General features: G+C 32.3%; 3 protein-coding genes and 2 long non-coding RNA genes across 6 annotated transcripts; 3 read left to right on the top strand and 2 right to left on the bottom strand.

Moving 5' to 3' along the window:
- Positions 1–60: 60 nt before the first annotated feature.
- LOC124429994 (LIRP-like) lies at positions 61–6,761 on the top strand. Of its 2 annotated transcripts, none has more exons than XM_046975964.1 (3): positions 61–214; positions 4,154–4,361; positions 4,685–6,761. In XM_046975964.1, the coding sequence occupies exons 2-3, from the start codon at positions 4,154–4,156 to the stop codon at positions 4,879–4,881; spliced, it is 405 nt and encodes a 134-aa protein (XP_046831920.1). In that variant the 5' UTR covers positions 61–214; the 3' UTR covers positions 4,882–6,761. The 2 variants fall into 2 exon arrangements, with proteins under 2 accessions (XP_046831920.1, XP_046831921.1); XM_046975965.1 differs by lacking the exon at positions 61–214 and adding an exon at positions 723–1,184.
- LOC124429995 lies at positions 5,407–7,487 on the bottom strand. The gene is made up of 2 exons (XR_006943619.1): positions 7,375–7,487; positions 5,407–7,002 (listed from the first exon to the last, which is right to left on the bottom strand). It is a non-coding gene; the product is annotated as an uncharacterized LOC124429995 (long non-coding RNA).
- A 68-nt stretch (positions 7,488–7,555) lies between these two features.
- LOC124429993 (very-long-chain (3R)-3-hydroxyacyl-CoA dehydratase) lies at positions 7,556–9,765 on the top strand. Its single transcript, XM_046975963.1, has 5 exons — positions 7,556–7,810; positions 7,897–8,013; positions 8,099–8,333; positions 8,412–8,516; positions 8,598–9,765. The coding sequence occupies exons 1-5, from the start codon at positions 7,727–7,729 to the stop codon at positions 9,161–9,163; spliced, it is 1,107 nt and encodes a 368-aa protein (XP_046831919.1). The 5' UTR covers positions 7,556–7,726; the 3' UTR covers positions 9,164–9,765.
- Positions 9,766–9,900: 135 nt separating this feature from the next.
- LOC124429992 (phenoloxidase-activating factor 2-like) lies at positions 9,901–12,358 on the top strand. The gene is made up of 7 exons (XM_046975962.1): positions 9,901–10,554; positions 10,659–10,750; positions 10,871–11,103; positions 11,169–11,399; positions 11,487–11,688; positions 11,772–11,943; positions 12,098–12,358. The coding sequence occupies exons 1-6, from the start codon at positions 10,353–10,355 to the stop codon at positions 11,931–11,933; spliced, it is 1,122 nt and encodes a 373-aa protein (XP_046831918.1). The 5' UTR covers positions 9,901–10,352; the 3' UTR covers positions 11,934–11,943; positions 12,098–12,358.
- LOC124429996 lies at positions 10,988–11,834 on the bottom strand. The gene is made up of 3 exons (XR_006943620.1): positions 11,720–11,834; positions 11,333–11,386; positions 10,988–11,127 (listed from the first exon to the last, which is right to left on the bottom strand). It is a non-coding gene; the product is annotated as an uncharacterized LOC124429996 (long non-coding RNA).
- Positions 12,359–17,261: the final 4,903 nt, after the last annotated feature.

Raw genomic sequence — 17,261 nt, 5'->3', positions numbered from 1 at the left:
CGGTTGGTTGATCTTCCTTATGAACGCGACGTTATTGGTGGTGTTCAACTAAGACAAGCTGACAGGTGCTTTCGTAACGTGTGTAATGAACATGTCTATGTTGTTCAATTCTTTCACCGATGATCAGAGCGTTTATAAGGGAGGTTGCCCTCTTATAGGTCGTCATAATACGTACGCTCTCATCAGCTAAGGATAACCACTATCTATCTGTACGGTGAGTATTTCGATCTCTTTGGAATTTCCAAAGTTTTTTATTTTCTTTCAAGTTTACTCAACGACAATAAATTGAATAATTTTCGTTAATCTATCATTTTTTCGTTTTCAAATTATGAAAAGACCATTGCTTTTATATATATATATATATATATATATATATATATATATATATTATATATATATATATATATATATTATATATATATATATATATATATTATATTTAAATTTTATTTAATCTATATAGAATATATAGATCATGTAAGAAACAATGGACTATGTTACTTATGGTTTAAATGTTTAATATCATGCTAGAAGAAAAGATTCATAATAGAAATAATCATTTCAAATAATAAAATTACAATATTTATGTTATCATATTTTCGCTTTTACCTTATATTGTTATATTATGTCTTTGAAACGTTCGTAGATCTTTTGATATAATAACAATATAAACAAACGAGTCTTTCGTTCTATCACGTTTCTCTTCGAGCGATGAGTCGTTCGTTGGCGCTCGGACGGTTCAGACGCGTTTCCTCGATCGTCTCTTGAGAAAGAATCAAGAAAAGGATCGAAGTCGTGTGCGAAATTGTGTTTGTTTTAATATTATTAATATTTATATCGATATATGCACCTATGCCGGTGTAGATATATATGTATATGTATATCGTATATAAGATATCGAAATTATTGTCTTTTAAAGAAGAATGTTTCACATTGGATCGAAGAATCGATAGAGATCGGTGTTATAACGAGTGCAAGAGGAAAGCTAAATTTGTGATCTTTACTTATGTCACCGGGAAGAAATCGCGTGTTAAGTCGTTTAGGGGTGCCTTCGAGAATGACTCTTATATCGAGGAGAGATTCACGGAAATCGACTGGCCGTTGATCCTGCAATTTTCAAAAGCAGACCTGGAAAAATACATACGCGAGAGAGTGGTTCGTGTGGGAGAAGTACCGAGAAGAAGGTACATATTAGATGACATTCAAGACAGGATACATTCGTCTTTTCGAATTTAAATTGGACGTTTGTTTATGTAAACATTAAGAGTTCTTAAGATTCATTTTGAATTAGGACAAAAGACAGGATAAATTTGTGCTTTTGGAATTTGGATTCGTCGTTTGATCATTATGTAAACTTAAGTGTCGTAAAGTTTCGTTTTGAATTAGAAAAAAGACAGACAGAGAGAGAGAGAGAGGGGAGGGAGAGAAAGAGAGAGAGAGAGAGAGAGAGAGAGCGAGAGAGTATAAGAAGTAGGGAAAAAGGAAAAATAGAAAGAGATTAGATTAGAAATCATCTAAAGTACATTGTAAAGTAGGAGAAGGAAATAAAAAAAAAGAATAATTATCTTCTTCTTCGTTATAAAGACGAAGTTATTATATCTGAAATGTTGTATATCTCATGAAGAACCAATGGGAATGCTGACTATGTGTCATTCCACGTCGTTTACGAAGTACATTTTTCGTGATCGTCGATAAAATCTGGACGATCATCTTCTTATATTACACTTTTGTTATGTCAAGTGAAAAAAAGGAATAAAAATAAATGAAAATGTGATTAACTGTTCATCGCGTGAGATCGTGAAAAATGATAAAAATGATAGAAATAGTAGAAAAATGTTTAAAAATGAAATAAATATTTGTTTCTTCTCTCTCTCTCTCTCTCTCTCTCTCTCTCTCTCTCTCTCTCTCTCTTTTTCTCGTAAAGAATTTAAACGAAGTTTTCAGATTCCCGAGCAAAGTGGCAACACTTTTAATCGGAAAAGTCGATCACCCCACTGTGACTGCGTTCGTCGAAGATGAGTGCATTCCCTCTCGGTGACTATAACTGCATTCGTATAGTATCTTTCCAACTGTTATATGCACGTATTTATTACTTGTCTCAGCCAGTGGCGCTTCAGATAATAACGAAAGAGAAAAAAAGAGAGAGAGAGAGAGAAAGAGAGAAAGAGAGAAAGAGAGAAATTAATGCGTGCAACAATAGGTCATAGTCTGGGATGAGTCCTCTTTTCAATTTGCGGGCATTCCGTTATCGAGGAGAGCGTGTGCCTCTCCTTACAGTCCTTTCCTTACAATCGTCGCAATACGGAAAGCCAATGAACGGGTTATTTAAACGAGGAGTATTTTTTTAAACGAGGAGTGCGTATTTAGGAGTGTTCCGTTTTTAGCAACAAATTAAGATACGATGTAATTATTTTTAATGCATACGCATTTGATGAAATAACGTATACCTATTTCTTGTTGTGATTAATCAACGTATCATTTTTATCGGTCCTTTTTGCCATCAATAAATTGACATTATTTCGTGTTTCTCTTGTACATGTTACTTTATCAGATTCATATCGGAGTTAATCTTGACCTTTCGTAAATAAAAAAGCAACCGCGATTCTTTTCGCGAATGCGAGATAAGCCAGGCGCAACAACGACAACGACAACGACGACAACGACAATGACAATGACAATGACAACGACAACAAGAACGAGAACAACGTCATTTCACTTAATTGGGAGATATTAGAAGTTGAAGTTCGACGAGAAATAGCACGTCGCGTCTTTGTATAATGATGTTGACTCACGAGTACGGCAACTTTATCGTAGGTCATTGAATTCGTCTCGATGTACTTTACGATTCTCTTAAAAGAGAAAAAAGAAGGAATAAAAAGAAAGGAAAAGAAAGAAGAGACAAACCTGATTCCTTGCATAACTTCCTCGAGAAAGAGTGAGAAAGAGAGAGAAAGAGAGAGAGAGAGAGAGAGAGAGAGAGAGAGAGAGAGAGAGAGAGAGAGAGAAAGTTGTTATCGTCTTTGATGTACTCTAACAAACGTCGATATATTATTAGACATTGATGAATTTTATTAGACTCGCTAATTCTGGTCAGTATCATCGTACCTAGATTATTTATGTTACTTGTTTTGATGTAAATGGTAAAGTCACTGTTTGCTAGCATCGCGTCTGGCACGCGTCTACCAAGTAATATTACGAATCCAAATCAGTAATTCCATGAAGTTTTAATGATCGACTTTCGATTTCGAGATTTTTTTTCCCAAAAATCTAATACGATTTTTTAATTCTATTGTTACATTAAAAGAACTATATAATTCGACAAAATGAAATTGATATCAGCTTTGAGTTCCGTGTTCTTTATATGAATGGAAAAGTTATGATTTATCAATGAGCATCTATATAATGTTTACAGAGCAATTGTTTTTCCTTGAAGATTTCTTAATAAAAATTTGTTTCCATTAGATCTCTCTCTCTCTCTCTCTCTCTCTTGCTCTCTTTCTCTTTCTATCTCTCTTTTTCTAAAGAAAAAAATCGGTGTATATTCGTTCAGCTTTTCTGAAATCAACGGGTAGAATTGCAGTCAACGTGGCGCCAGAATGCGTCTCGTGGATAACGGCCCTATTTTCGCATATCAAAACAACAGTATAATTATCTTGGAGATTCAATGACTCGGAGCTAAAATATAAACAAGCAGACCACTATCCTCATTCCACGTTATGCGATGTTCACAATGTTGGAATGTCTAGTCGTACGTCTTAACGATAGCCGCGATTTGTCTACTACCTCAATGATTGCAAAATCTAACTCGATTAATCTTCGAAACTAATCGACGTCCTACATCAGCGTTAAAACCAACTCTTATTATGATAATTTTTCTTTTTATCTAGTTTAAATGAATCGGAGACAAAAAGAAAAGATTAATATAATTGTGTCAATGTATTATTTGTTTGCAAATTTAGTCGAATTAATAAGTCGAAGCAAAGTGCACGTTGATAAAGATATATTCAGTAAGATGACCTACAGACTAAATTTACATTTTTTCTTATATATATATATATATGTATATATATATATATATATATAAAATAAAAAAAAAAAAAATACAAAAAGAAAAAAACAAAAAAAAAACGCGTCTCTTCAACTTTGTTTACAGATGTCTACATATCGATTCAACAACGCCTTTCTGGCTTTGGTGCTCGTCGTAGCGGCTTTCTTAATACAATTCGGAAATACTCAATATTCTTTCCAAGATAAGCGACAGTCACAGACGCTGCATAAGTATTGCGGGAAAAATCTATCGAATGCACTTGGATTGCTCTGTGACGGCGTCTACAATTCTATGTTTAAAAAGAACGGGCAGGGTAAGTTACGGTAACATTGTATATATGAATATGTATATACTATATCTTTTAATATATACCTTGTATTTCATATCGTTAGATATCTTAATACGTTTCTATGTTTCTTTTTAATGAATCAAATTAAAGAAGAATAATATGAAACGTATGTAATTCGATCGAAGATTAAGTGCGTAAAATGCGTTTATTCTAATCATCATTTTTAATCGAAGTTGCAATAGTTTTATTCATTATTTATATTCGACGAGCGCATTATTTCACAAATGTAATTTTTAAAGGAAAAAAAAAAAACCTAATAAAATATATCGTTATTGCGTTATTTTCAGAAATGGAAATGGACGATTATCCGTTTGCTTATGACGAATCATATCCATTTAGATCGGCAGTTACAGCGAATGCAATGATGGGTCGTTTTGCCGGTACACGTTTTCGAAGAGAATCTAGAGGCGTTTACGATGAGTGCTGCGTGAAACCATGCTCGATTCAGGAATTAACTAGTTATTGCGGCCGTGTTGCGCAATAATCATCGACGATCAGTTAAATCGATCTCTGCTTTACCACTCTTCGTCTATTACCGTAAATGTGATAATACCGACGATAATGACGTATCAGGTCTCTGCTTTACCATTATTCTCTTCTGTAATACCATAATGTGATAAATGACAATTAATGTACACCACATCTCTGCGCGACACCTATCGAAAGCTTTATACACGTTTTAAATGCATATAAAAAAAAAAAAAAAAGAAAAAAAAATACGAAGACACCGGGTGATCCACAAATAATGAGTTCACGTAAGATAAACATTATTTATTTTGCGTGGATCAAAAAACATTCGCCTACTGCTTGCCTATGAACGTTCGGCCTGAAAAAAAAAAGATTCAAGACATATATGTTAAGTTAAATCAATGAATAATCACATGCCTAGATATCTTTTCAATCACTTAGAAATTACTTCGTAGATTTTCATAATAAAAGAACAAACATTGATTTTTCATCAATGAAAACTGCAATTGTTAATCGTTTCTTGAATGAAATAATGTTGTTCGAAAGTACATATATATATATATATATACATATAATATAAAATATATATGTAATATATATATATAATCGAAGTAATATTCAGAACGTTCGAAGTGTGCTTTTTAGCGAATGGTCTCTTAAACTTTTATGATAATATTATTTTTACAGCCGAAAATATTTAACGATACAAGTATCCAATAAGATTGTGTAATTGAGATTGAAAGTTCGAATAATTGGATTTCGATTGGAGTTAGCGAGATGTATCGATGAAATATATTTTATATAGTTGAAGAATCTAGGAACACGAGGATCATTAGACTTTGCAAATATTGATCGATTACAAATTTCGATTCTTAAGTTTTTATTCTTAAGATGTGGAATACGAATTTGTAAATTCGTGTAGCCGAATACTCGGCATTTCTTAGATAGAAATCTATTGGAAATAACGTCCATTGGACTCAAGCGAGGATGGCAAAAAAATTTCAAGAGAGAAATATGTTATATATATGTATAAATATATATATTATATATATATGTATAAATATATATATATATATAAATATATATATAAATACATATATATAAAATTTATGTATGTATATATATATATGTGTGTGTGCGTGTGCGCGTGAATTGTGCTATTTTCGCAAGGATAGTTTGCAGCAAAAATTTAACAACGTCGTTGCTTTCTAAAGATCTTTTTACATTCGTAAGAGCAATTATAGATCGATTTCTAATGATCTGATCTGAAAATTTCAATCATTCTATGATATGAAAATTTTCAATCATTCTATGATCTGAAAAAGATCTTCGCTCATAATGTCGCAATGCTATGTGCTTCAATATTATCTTTTGAAGCACACTTTGTTGATACATTTTAATAACGCGTAGTGTAAAAAATTCGCCGAGATTAAATCGTTGCATTGTAAACAGTACCATTGTAATCGTCCATGCTTGTGCTATCGCGATTGATTTCAATTTATTTATATTTAATCGTCATACAATAATGCAAAGATGATAAAGAGGCAAACATTACTATACCGTCATTAATAATTTTCACTGATTCATAATCCCTTTGTACCTCTTATACTGCAAACTATCGCTTTTTCTTAGCTGATCGATCGAATATATATTGAAAACAAAACAAAAAAAGAAATATATAAATAAAATGACCTGTATTATTTATTAGACATTTCCTATTTTCTTATTTTATTATATGTTAAAAATGTGACTAAATTTATAAATGTATTGTAATAAAGATAATTTTGTAAACATTCTGTTCCCGCGATTTGAAGCTTTAATAAATATAATCAATGTTGTTTTTAATTGATAAATGAATAAAAAATATTAACGACCGATAGTCATTCGATGATTAAATTGGAATTTTAATTTGACCTTTCATCATGAAAATAAAAAATTAAATATGTTCTTCTGAAATCTAGGCATTACCTATTTACGTAAACAAACAAGCAAATTATCGCTACTTCACGCGACAAACATATCCCATTCTAGCATAATATGGATATCAGTAGTGAGGGTACGAATTTCTTCTTTTTTGTCGCCAATTTTGAGGAGCGCCACAGTACAAAACTTATTTGTCGAAAACAGCATTTAAGCACTGAAAAAATTCAAATTTCTTTATTACTCTCATTGTTTCTTATTCGTTTTTATACTTACTATTTATTTTTTTTTTTTTTTTATAGGTTAAATACTATATTATCTATTGTATTAACGCGTCTGTTGTAACGCCATTATTCTAATAAATTTCAGAATTCAAGACATGCATCAGTAATTTTCTTTCCACTATTATAATATTTCTATTATCTTTTATATATTATTTTTTATCTCTTATTTATTTATTTATTTATTTATTTGATCGCAAATAATATATATCGTGGTAATGAATACGTTTAAATACACTTTTGGATATTTATATGAATAATTAAAAAAGAAACAAAAATAATATAAAAAGTTTGTACAATTAACTAACACTTTTCAATTATCTTCTCTTAAAGTAATATAACTTGTTATATAATTTTCATTTTGCTTTTGTTAGATGTTATTATTCTTTTTACTACCTACAATAATTTTTCTCAATTTATATAGTCTCATAGTTCATATTTTGTCCATACTTGTCGCTGAAGTCACAGAAAACGGAAGTACCAACTTTCATTAGAAAAGCTTTATGTACAATGAGTGTGCATGTATGTATCGACAAATATAGTTTACTTTGAATTTTATACATAGCGTCATCAAGTAATTCGTAAAATTTGTTACGTTCCTTTTTTTTTTGGTTTTCGAATAAAAAAATTATAACTTTGCTGTCATAAGAAAATGTCAAAATGACAGAAACGTACAATCCATTCGTATATTGGGCTCAAACTGAGAATCAGGTTACATTAAAAGTCGATTTGGCTGACGTTAAGGTATACAAGTCATTGTCAATATAAAAGTTATGTATATGTATATATATATAGATTGAATAGATAATTATTATTAATACGTTTTACAGGATATTAATATTAATTTGCAAGAAAAGAAGTTGCAAATAAGTGCATACGGCCAAGGTGCAAGAGGGTGCAATAATTATGGATTTAGTATTGATTTTCATGAACTTGTTAATCCTGATGTATGTTTAACTATAAGATGCAATCATAATTGATGATATTTTATAAGTTATAATCCTTTATATGTATAATGATTGTACCTTGTAGGAAAGCAATTACAAAGTGATTGATCGTCAGATAGATTTTACATTGAAAAAACAATGTTGTGGATGGTGGCCACGATTGACTAGTCAACCACAAAAACCACCATGGCTTAAAATAGATTTTGATAAATGGAAAAGTGAAGATATGGATGATAATGAGTATGAGAAGCGAGATGTTTCTACCGATTATCCTGATATGTATGATAAATTACATAAAGAAGAACTTGGATATAGGAAAGGTAGAAATATTATGTAGAAATTAATATCAATACTTATCCTAATACATTATATTAATTTGAATAATTTTTATATAACAGAGGATTTTAAGAAGGTATACTTAATCATCTACAACTTATGTCAATTTGTCGGATTTCTTTATATTCTTGTCGTTATGGGCGTGAAATATTCCCGTGATGGACCAGGTTAGGAATTACTATATCGTATCAATCATTAGACATAATATTCTTTCCTAATCTCAATCATAACTATATTATTAATTGCAGCTTCTATGAAACATACGTACGCTACTGTTGGAAATCCAATGAAATTTATACAGTTGCTACAATTTTTAGAGGTTATGCACCCTTTGTTTGGTTATACCAAAGGTAGCATAATGATGCCTCTCATACAAATAGGAGGCAGATCATTTGTATTATTTTGCATGATAGAAGGAGAATCACGTATGCAAACTAAACCAGTTGTGTTTTATCTCTTTATTGTATGGAGTGCAGTAGAAGTAATCAGATATTTATATTATATTACACAATTATTGAATGTAGATATTTATTTCTTAATGTGGTTAAGGTATACAGTATGGATACCATTGTATCCATTAGGTGTAATATGCGAAGGTATTATAATTTTGCGTAACATTCCATATTTTGAAGAAACACAACGTTTTACCATATCGTTACCAAATTCGTTCAATTTTTCTCTTCATTTTCCGACTTTCTTGCGAATTTATTTATTATTATTATGTATACCTGGTATTTACACAATGATGTCGCATATGAATCATGCTCGTTATAAAAAACTTGGAAAATCTAATATAAAAAGGAAATACACATAACTTCATTTTACATAATATATAAATATAACTTAAAATAATAGCCAAAGATAATATTATTTTTAGCATAATATATACTATAATATAATTTTTCTTATTTTTTTTTTTTTTTTTTAATGTAAAGGATATATATTAATTATTATGTGACATTTACTGTGGTTATTAGCAAAATATATTTCTATATTTCTTCTTATACAGTAGATCAATACAATGTGAGTCAATATTTAATTATCAATCTAATTAATTAACTATTAAACTTTTACTTAGGCTAATGTCTATCATATGATATAATTAAATTGAGATCATCGTTGTGAAATAATGTTTATGTCTATATATTTTTATTTTACTTTTTTATTATTATTATTATTATTATTATTATTTAAAATTAATCAAAATGATAAGCCAAGATGAAAATAATTCTATGAAATGGTCAATGATTAAAATTCGTACATTGATTAACTACATTGTAGACATGCCGTGATTCATTGACAAATTATTCTTTAGGATCTTTCCCATTGATTAATTATTTTCTAGATATTTCGTAACTCATTGATAAAATTCTCCTGAATAAATGTATAACAATAAATTAAAATTCTATCAGAAAAGATTTAAATTTATTCGATGAGCACACCATGCACGCATGCACACATACATATATACATATATATATATATATATACATCTTTAGGAAATTACATGTATAAATATTATTTTTGGAATTGCAAATTTGCGAACACGTGTTTTGTACTTATCAAATCATAAATCTGAAGTAATAATGCTGTAATAAAATCACAAATGAGTCATCTTCGTTGGAAATACCAGATTATTGACCTCGCTTTAATTTCTAATGAAATATGATTAACGTAACAACGTGTATTCACAGATCCCTCATTAGTAATAATCTGTTCAGGAAATTCTGCAATAGATGATGATCTATAACTATTATTATTATGCATAAGTGTAGCAGATGACAATGATGAATATAATTGTAAAAGGAAGTAATTTATTTATAGGATTGTAATGTCACACTTTATAAATAGTATGTACTCATTATTATGAGGAAAAAACTCTCGTTAGAGACTTTTGACACGCTTGGGTATTTCATTTAATGTATTTTTTTCAAAATGATAACAAAAGAAAATATGAATATAGGGCGCATAATGCGTATAATACATTGTATATATAAATCTGAATGGGAGCGCAAAAGTTAGTTTTTCTATCGTTCGTTGTATCGATAAGTTCCGACACAGTTTACCTATTTCTTTTCTCTATCTGCAAAATGTATAACTTTTTTTATATATTAACGATTATGTGCTTTATACAAAAATACGCTAAAGCACAAACTAATACAATTGTTTTTGATGGTACTACGACTGCTAATACTGTAGCACCAAGTATGTATCAATAGCTTAAATTAATTTTAATTATTAATGCTTAACAATTAACTCGTAGAATTATTTCGAATCAATGCATAATCGTATTCTGATTAATATTTTAGCTAGTACTACATCTGCAGGATGTAGATGTGTACCTGCAGGCACTTGTGATGTTGGTGGTAGTAATGGTATTGACATAAGAATTGTAAACACGGTACGAATATATTCATTTTATGTAATTTATTATACAGCATATCTTTATACATATATATATATATATATATATATATATTTTTTTTCTTAGCTTTATTATTATGTTTATTTCATTGTACAGGGTGTAACTTGTTCAGCAGGCTTAATATATTGTTGTACATCAGGAAATATAATTGATACTAGTTGTGGAATAAGAAAAATAACTCCTACTGCTCAACCGGAAGGAGTTGCTAGTTACGGAGAATATCCTTGGCAAGCAGCACTTTTAACATCAAGTAATTCATATATTGGATCAGGAGCTCTTATTAATGCCAATCATGTTCTTACTGTGGCACATAAAGTAACTCCTTACTTGTAAGTGTGACATTACATTTGTTTCTGCATCAAAAACATAAATACTTTATGTGTATTTCTCATAGGACTGGGGGTCTTAAAATAAGATTAGGTGAATGGAATGGACAAAGTTCGTCAGAAACTTATCCTTATAGAGAATACAATGCACAAAAAATATTTGTACATCCATCTTATGACTCAAAGAATCTTCAGAATGATATAGCAGTTATTAGATTAAGCTCGTCTGTACCTATTGCAAGTAGTCCAAATATTAATACTGTATGTCTTCCTACTTCAGTACCAGCTGCACAAACAAGGTATATTTATTAAGTTTTGATGGTAATAAGTATATGAAATTGAAATTGATTATTTCCTAATATATTAATATATTAATATTTTTAAAGATGTTGGGTATCAGGTTGGGGAAAAAATGCATTTGGTAATAGTGGTAGTTATCAGAATACACTCAAAGAAGTTGATGTTCCCTTAGTAAATCAAAATAATTGTGAAACTTCTCTTCGTACTACAAAAGTAGGACAGTTCTTTACCCTCGACAGAAATAGCTTTATATGTGCAGGAGGAGAATCAGGAAAAGATGCGTGCACGGTAGAAAACTCAAAATTAAATTTTGACGTACTTTCATTGCATAATAATTAAAATCATTAGACATATAATATACAATTTCATAGGGAGATGGAGGTGCACCATTGGTGTGTCAGTCAGGTAATCAGTGGCAGATTATTGGAATGGTAACATGGGGTATTGGTTGTGCCACTAATGGAATTCCAGGTGTATACGTCAATGTGATTAATTATATTTCGTGGATAAATGAAAAATTGACTCAGTCATAAACCACAGTTTGTAAGTAAATGTGCTAATTCGTGAAATTAATTAATTAAAATATATTAAATGAACTTTTAATATATTTTAATAGTATATACAATTGCCGACTTTAGGTAATAATTTTATATACGAGTTTACATTTTTCAAATAATTTAATTCTTTAATTTTACAGAATCAAATTATCGACCTCAGAGAATACCGACGTTACCTCACATGATTAAAAAACAACAATGTTTCTTTATTTATTAGTAGATGGCGTATAACTTGATGTCCACAATGTGCTGCCATCTTTGTATCTTGATGGAACTAAATAGTTAAAAAACATTAATTAAAACGATCATATGTTTTCTGTCAATTTTTATAAATGACCATATGTTTTCTGTCAATTGTTTATGTGTTTTGCGTGAGTCATTTATAAATGATTATATTTTTATTGTTTTTTGTCAATTTATTTATATCACTATAGAAATAAAAATAATGTAATATTCAAAATAAAAATCGTGTAGAAACTAAATGGGATAATAAAGTGTGAACCAAAAAGAGACGAAAAGAAAGGAAAGGAAAGGAAAAGAAAATGAAAGGAAAGAAAAAAAAAAGAAAAAAAAAAAGAAAGGAAAGAAAGAAATCTGCATTAAAAATTATTCATAAAATATTAAATTAACGAATGATAAATACCGAGAATAAAATAAATAACTAACAAATTTAACATTTTATATTCATTGAAAAAGAAATGAAAATTCTCCGTAGGAACAAAGTATTCGATCGATTGGGATCTGTTACTATCGCATATTTCGATTTTCTGTACACTGATTCCCTCTCACAGTGCACGTGTCAGTCCGTTTAGAATCTCGTATTGGTGGATTGGTACGCGCGGTATGCGGTGTGTGGTGGTTGTTGAAGAGTAGTGGGGAGTGCGGGTGGGAGTGTAAAAAGGGGAAGGGGAGGGTAGGCGTCGACCGTCTCGACGAGTAGGAGGAGTGTCGTAGCCGCAAACGTAGGTAGCTTGAGGTGGCTTGAGTGAAACGCGGGCGTCACGGCGACGTCGGCGTCGTTGCTTCAACTCCTGCGATTCCTTCAGCGGCCATATTGCCATCTACCTGGGGCGGAGCACTTGACTCCCTCTTTCTCTTTCTCTTTCTCTTTCTCCTTCTCTCTTTCTTCTCCCACTCCCTCACGAGATTTCGTTTTCCTCTTCTTCCTCTTTCTTTTCCTTTCCTCTCCTTCTCACTCACTCACTCTCTCTCTCTCTCTCTCTCTCTCTCTCTCTCACCTTTCTTTTTCTTTGACTTCTTCTTTTTCTTTTTCTTCCTTCTAAAGGGGCTCACTGCGTTTATAGACTGCAGGTTGCGCTCGAACTACACCTGTGATCGTTCGCGTAACGACCCACCCTGACTCCCCTTTATCTTTTATTTCTTTTCTTTCATTCTTTTTCTTTTTCGTTTTCGTTTTCTTTTCTTCTTTCTTCCTTTCTTTCTTTCTTTTTCTTCTTAGCCGGATGGACTTTTGTCGGTGTACCTCTCTATGTGTACCGAGGAAACATCGTCTCTCGTTTGGTCATCGAGGAGATAACATTGGATTTGTTTTAGTCACGATCCATGCTTCTTTCTTAATCATTTTTGTAAGCGATCGATAGATAATTATAAATATAATAATAATACTTTATATATGTATTTTATATATTGAGAATGAATGAAATCGATGATAATTTATGAACATAATTATAATGTATTTATATATTTTTATTTAGATGAAAATCAAATGGATCAATTTTAATGGCATTTCAATGGTGTTAATGTTAAATTGTAATGTAATATCTTGTATCGCAAATTATATCTTTTTTTGAAATTTGTTATTAACATTACGTCGAACGTACTTTTCCTTTTACGTACAATCTTTTGACTCGGCAAGATGTCCGTTGATTTACGACGAGTTACAACATCACGACGACGGTAATGTCGGCGACTACGTTCTTTTAGTATGTATTTCGTTTTACGATTAGGCGAACCGCCAGTGTAATTGCCAGTTTTGTCTTTAACGCTCGTCGTGCGCCGATGTTATTCCACTTGCATATACGCATCAGATGTCCCATAGATCATTCCGCGCTAAAATTACTTTCTATCGTAAGTCGTAATAATTACGATGGGACTCGTGAGAACGAGTACGTATACGTACGTACGTACATCTCTCTCCGTACCTGTGCAAAAAAACTTGTGATGTTCGAATTAGTTCATCGATTTTTTGTTTTTTTTTTGTTTTCTTTTTTTCTTTTTTTTTTTCATTGCTAAAGAAATATTAATATCAATACATATTTGTAATGGTAGAATTAATTTTATCGAAATACACATTGATACCTTTAATTATCTTTCCCATTTAAATTTTCTTTCCCATAGATATAAATGTTTTCATTTGGACGTTTAAAATCGAAATTCCTCTAATCATGTTAAACTTAGATAAGCGTATGGACATGGTATGAAAATGTTAAAAAAAAAGATCGAGGAATGAGGTTCGCGGTCAAACTGGGCGTTATCGTATTTCTCGTAAATCATTTTTGTCGACGTTACGTTCATCGAAGTCACACGCGAGTCCGTTAGAGTCCAACGTGGCAAGGAATCGACGGTGAGCGTTATCGTCTCGTGGCAACGTGCAATTACTCGCCGGTGGCCGATACCCACGTCGAGTTTATTTTTCGTAAAAATGTTTACATCAGTCGATCGAATCCGTGGCTGACTCGAGAGCGCGAGGCTGCCCAAACATCGACGAGTCTTGTTTACACCGCGAGTATTTATGGGATACGGTCCGCCCACGAGAGAAGAGAGAGAGAGAGAGAGAGAGAGAGAGAGAGAGAGAGAGAGAGATGGTCGTTTTCGGAATTCGGAGCATCCCTGCAGCGAGAGAAGTTCGAAACAGACTCTCTCTCTCTCTCTCTTTCTCTCATTCCGTTGAGTTGACCCTCCTGGATATGCTTAACCATGGAATGTTCCCAGCTTGATCCTCAGAATCCTGAAACTCGACCGATCTCTTTCCTATCTGGTAACATCCATCGAGGGACGCGATTAAACTTACTTTCCCGCGCTTTATCCTTCGAAGGGATGACGTATGTTCGCCGAAAGAGGAAGGATCTTTTTTCCTTTAAATCCTTCTTTAAAAAATTCATACAAATGTATATCGTTCTACGATCTTTCCTGATTAATCTCTCGTTAGGTAAGACAATTTTTATCGTTAATTTTGATCAATCAAATTTTATCTTGATCTCGCAGCGACGAACCCGATGGTATATCGATACCATCGCGAGAAAAGAATGAAAGAAAAAAAAAGGAGAGAGAGAGAGAGAGAGAGAGAGAGAGAGAGAGAGAAGACGTCCATTTCACCGTCATGAATCACATGATATGATTTTGAATAGGCGCGAATGGCATAAGTCAAAATGAGGATTTTGACGGTACGCAGGAATAGGCAGGTATCCTTTGGCAGGATACGCCAATCTGCCACGATGAGGACGAACACGAGATGATTTATATAGAAGTTAATGGCTCGAAGGTCGGTTCTTGTCATTTGATCTCTCTCCCTCTCTCTCTCTTTTTCTCTTCTTTAACCCCTGCTTTAAATTATACAATACGTAGAGCCACGCAACAATGTAATATAACCGATGTCGATTACACGTCGGAAAGGAGACGGAGAGATGCTCGCGTGCCCCCGGAAAACCGTTTATTTTTACATCGGATCCATCCTAGACGGTAGTGAACAAAATCTCGAACGGTAGTGAAAACAAATCAATCTAAATTTGATTTGTATATTTTCCTGGGACGTGAAAAAACACGACTCGTCCGTTGTATGTATGTACATACCTATTTCTAGGCGGGGGATGAGAAGGGAGATTGGCCTGGCCAATCCTATATGGTATCGATGAATTACAATGTGTACAATACCTACATATACGTGTTGTATGAAAAGTATCGCGAATAGCAAGCACATCGATTCTTTACATCCTCGTTTATAACAATAAGCTTAGAATTTCGATAATTTTTAAATTACGGAATATATATGGGATCGGTCTTGTTCCATGATCTATCGATTTCACAGTTGATTTAAATACGATGAAAGGATAAAGTAAACAAACGTAAGATCAATGATTAATCTAATCGTAAATGATAGCACGTTGAAATTCTTTCGTTTCTCGTACGAGCAATTAAAAATATCTTTCTTATGATGGATTAAGTAAGTAATTACGTTTTATTCACGTACGAATTTCTAGGGATAGATAAACGTCATTTGGATTAAATTATTCAATCGAGATATTCCTCGTGCCGCGTACCACGGGTGAGAAGAGAACTAAGAGGATAGATATATAAGTAAGAAGAGCGAAACAAAAAATAAGAAGAAGGGAAGAAAAGAAAAGAAAAGAAATGAAGGGAAAAAGAAAAAAAGAAGAAGAAGAAGAAGAAAGAGAGGACACCTCGGTACGGAGAGAGGAGATGCGTTTATAATGCGCGTTCGAATGCACTCGGAGTAGGTACACGTGCAACTCGTACGATGCATGTTTATCGCGGTGCAACGTGCGTCGGGTGGCCCGCACAACGGGGGTCTCCGCATCTCCGACGTGAATTTATGGCCGACGAAATATTTTATCATAATAATACAGAGAGTAAAAGGGAGAGAAAGAGAGAGAAAGAGAGAGAAGGATTGAGGAAGAGAGAGAGAGAGAGGGAAGGAGGGTTGGTAGTGGTGCAAATGAGCCACGATGCCCGTGTAACTTGCATGAACGGACTTCTTTCTCCACCCTATCTCTTCTACACCCGTCTCGTATCTTCTCTCTTTCTCTTTCTTTCTTTCTTTCTTTCCCTTTCTCCCCCTTTCTATCTCTTTCTCTCTCTTGGTCTTTCTTTCGTTTCTTATCTTTTCGGCTGCGGAAAAGGACGTATCCAAGCTGGTACTCTGACGTTTTTTTCGATAATCAATTAACGAGGTATAATTCATCGCTCAAACTCGTTGTTCGATTAACATTTGAACTTCGTGACTATCGAACGTCTTTATAGGCAAAATCTTAGTTTATTAGTAATAACTTGGACATTAATAGAATGAAAAAAAGCCAGATAAATTTGATAAGCAATTGCGTCGTCCGTGAGAAACTTTGATATGAATTAATACGTAAGGATGATATTTAATCGATTTTATTTTAGACAAAAAGTAATTATCTATTTGTATCGTAGTTCAATTAAGTAATTGAATTATTAGATCGAATATTGATAGATAAGTGTTATGGATGGGGGGGTGATTGGAAAATGCTATTTGTATTAGAGAAAAATGTATGTTGATTAATATGATTTATCATCATATAGATC

The sequence above is a fragment of the Vespa crabro genome, chromosome 17, assembly GCF_910589235.1.
Source record: "Vespa crabro chromosome 17, iyVesCrab1.2, whole genome shotgun sequence".
Lineage (NCBI taxonomy): Eukaryota > Metazoa > Arthropoda > Insecta > Hymenoptera > Vespidae > Vespa > Vespa crabro.
Note: the sequence above shows the minus strand (reverse complement) of the source record. Positions and strands in the feature narration are given on the sequence as shown.

Coding starts and splice junctions, on each gene's coding strand:
- LOC124429992 (XM_046975962.1), top strand. CDS start 10,353: ATGGGAGCGCAAAAGTTAGTTTTTCTATCGTTCGTTGTATCGATAAGT. Junction 11,104..11,168: donor CATAAAGTAACTCCTTACTT/GTAAGTGTGACA, acceptor TATTTCTCATAG/GACTGGGGGTCTTAAAATAA. Junction 11,689..11,771: donor CAGGAAAAGATGCGTGCACG/GTAGAAAACTCA, acceptor ACAATTTCATAG/GGAGATGGAGGTGCACCATT.
- LOC124429993 (XM_046975963.1), top strand. CDS start 7,727: ATGACAGAAACGTACAATCCATTCGTATATTGGGCTCAAACTGAGAAT. Junction 7,811..7,896: donor TCGATTTGGCTGACGTTAAG/GTATACAAGTCA, acceptor TACGTTTTACAG/GATATTAATATTAATTTGCA. Junction 8,517..8,597: donor ATATTCCCGTGATGGACCAG/GTTAGGAATTAC, acceptor TATTAATTGCAG/CTTCTATGAAACATACGTAC.
- LOC124429994 (XM_046975964.1), top strand. CDS start 4,154: ATGTCTACATATCGATTCAACAACGCCTTTCTGGCTTTGGTGCTCGTC. Junction 4,362..4,684: donor GTTTAAAAAGAACGGGCAGG/GTAAGTTACGGT, acceptor CGTTATTTTCAG/AAATGGAAATGGACGATTAT.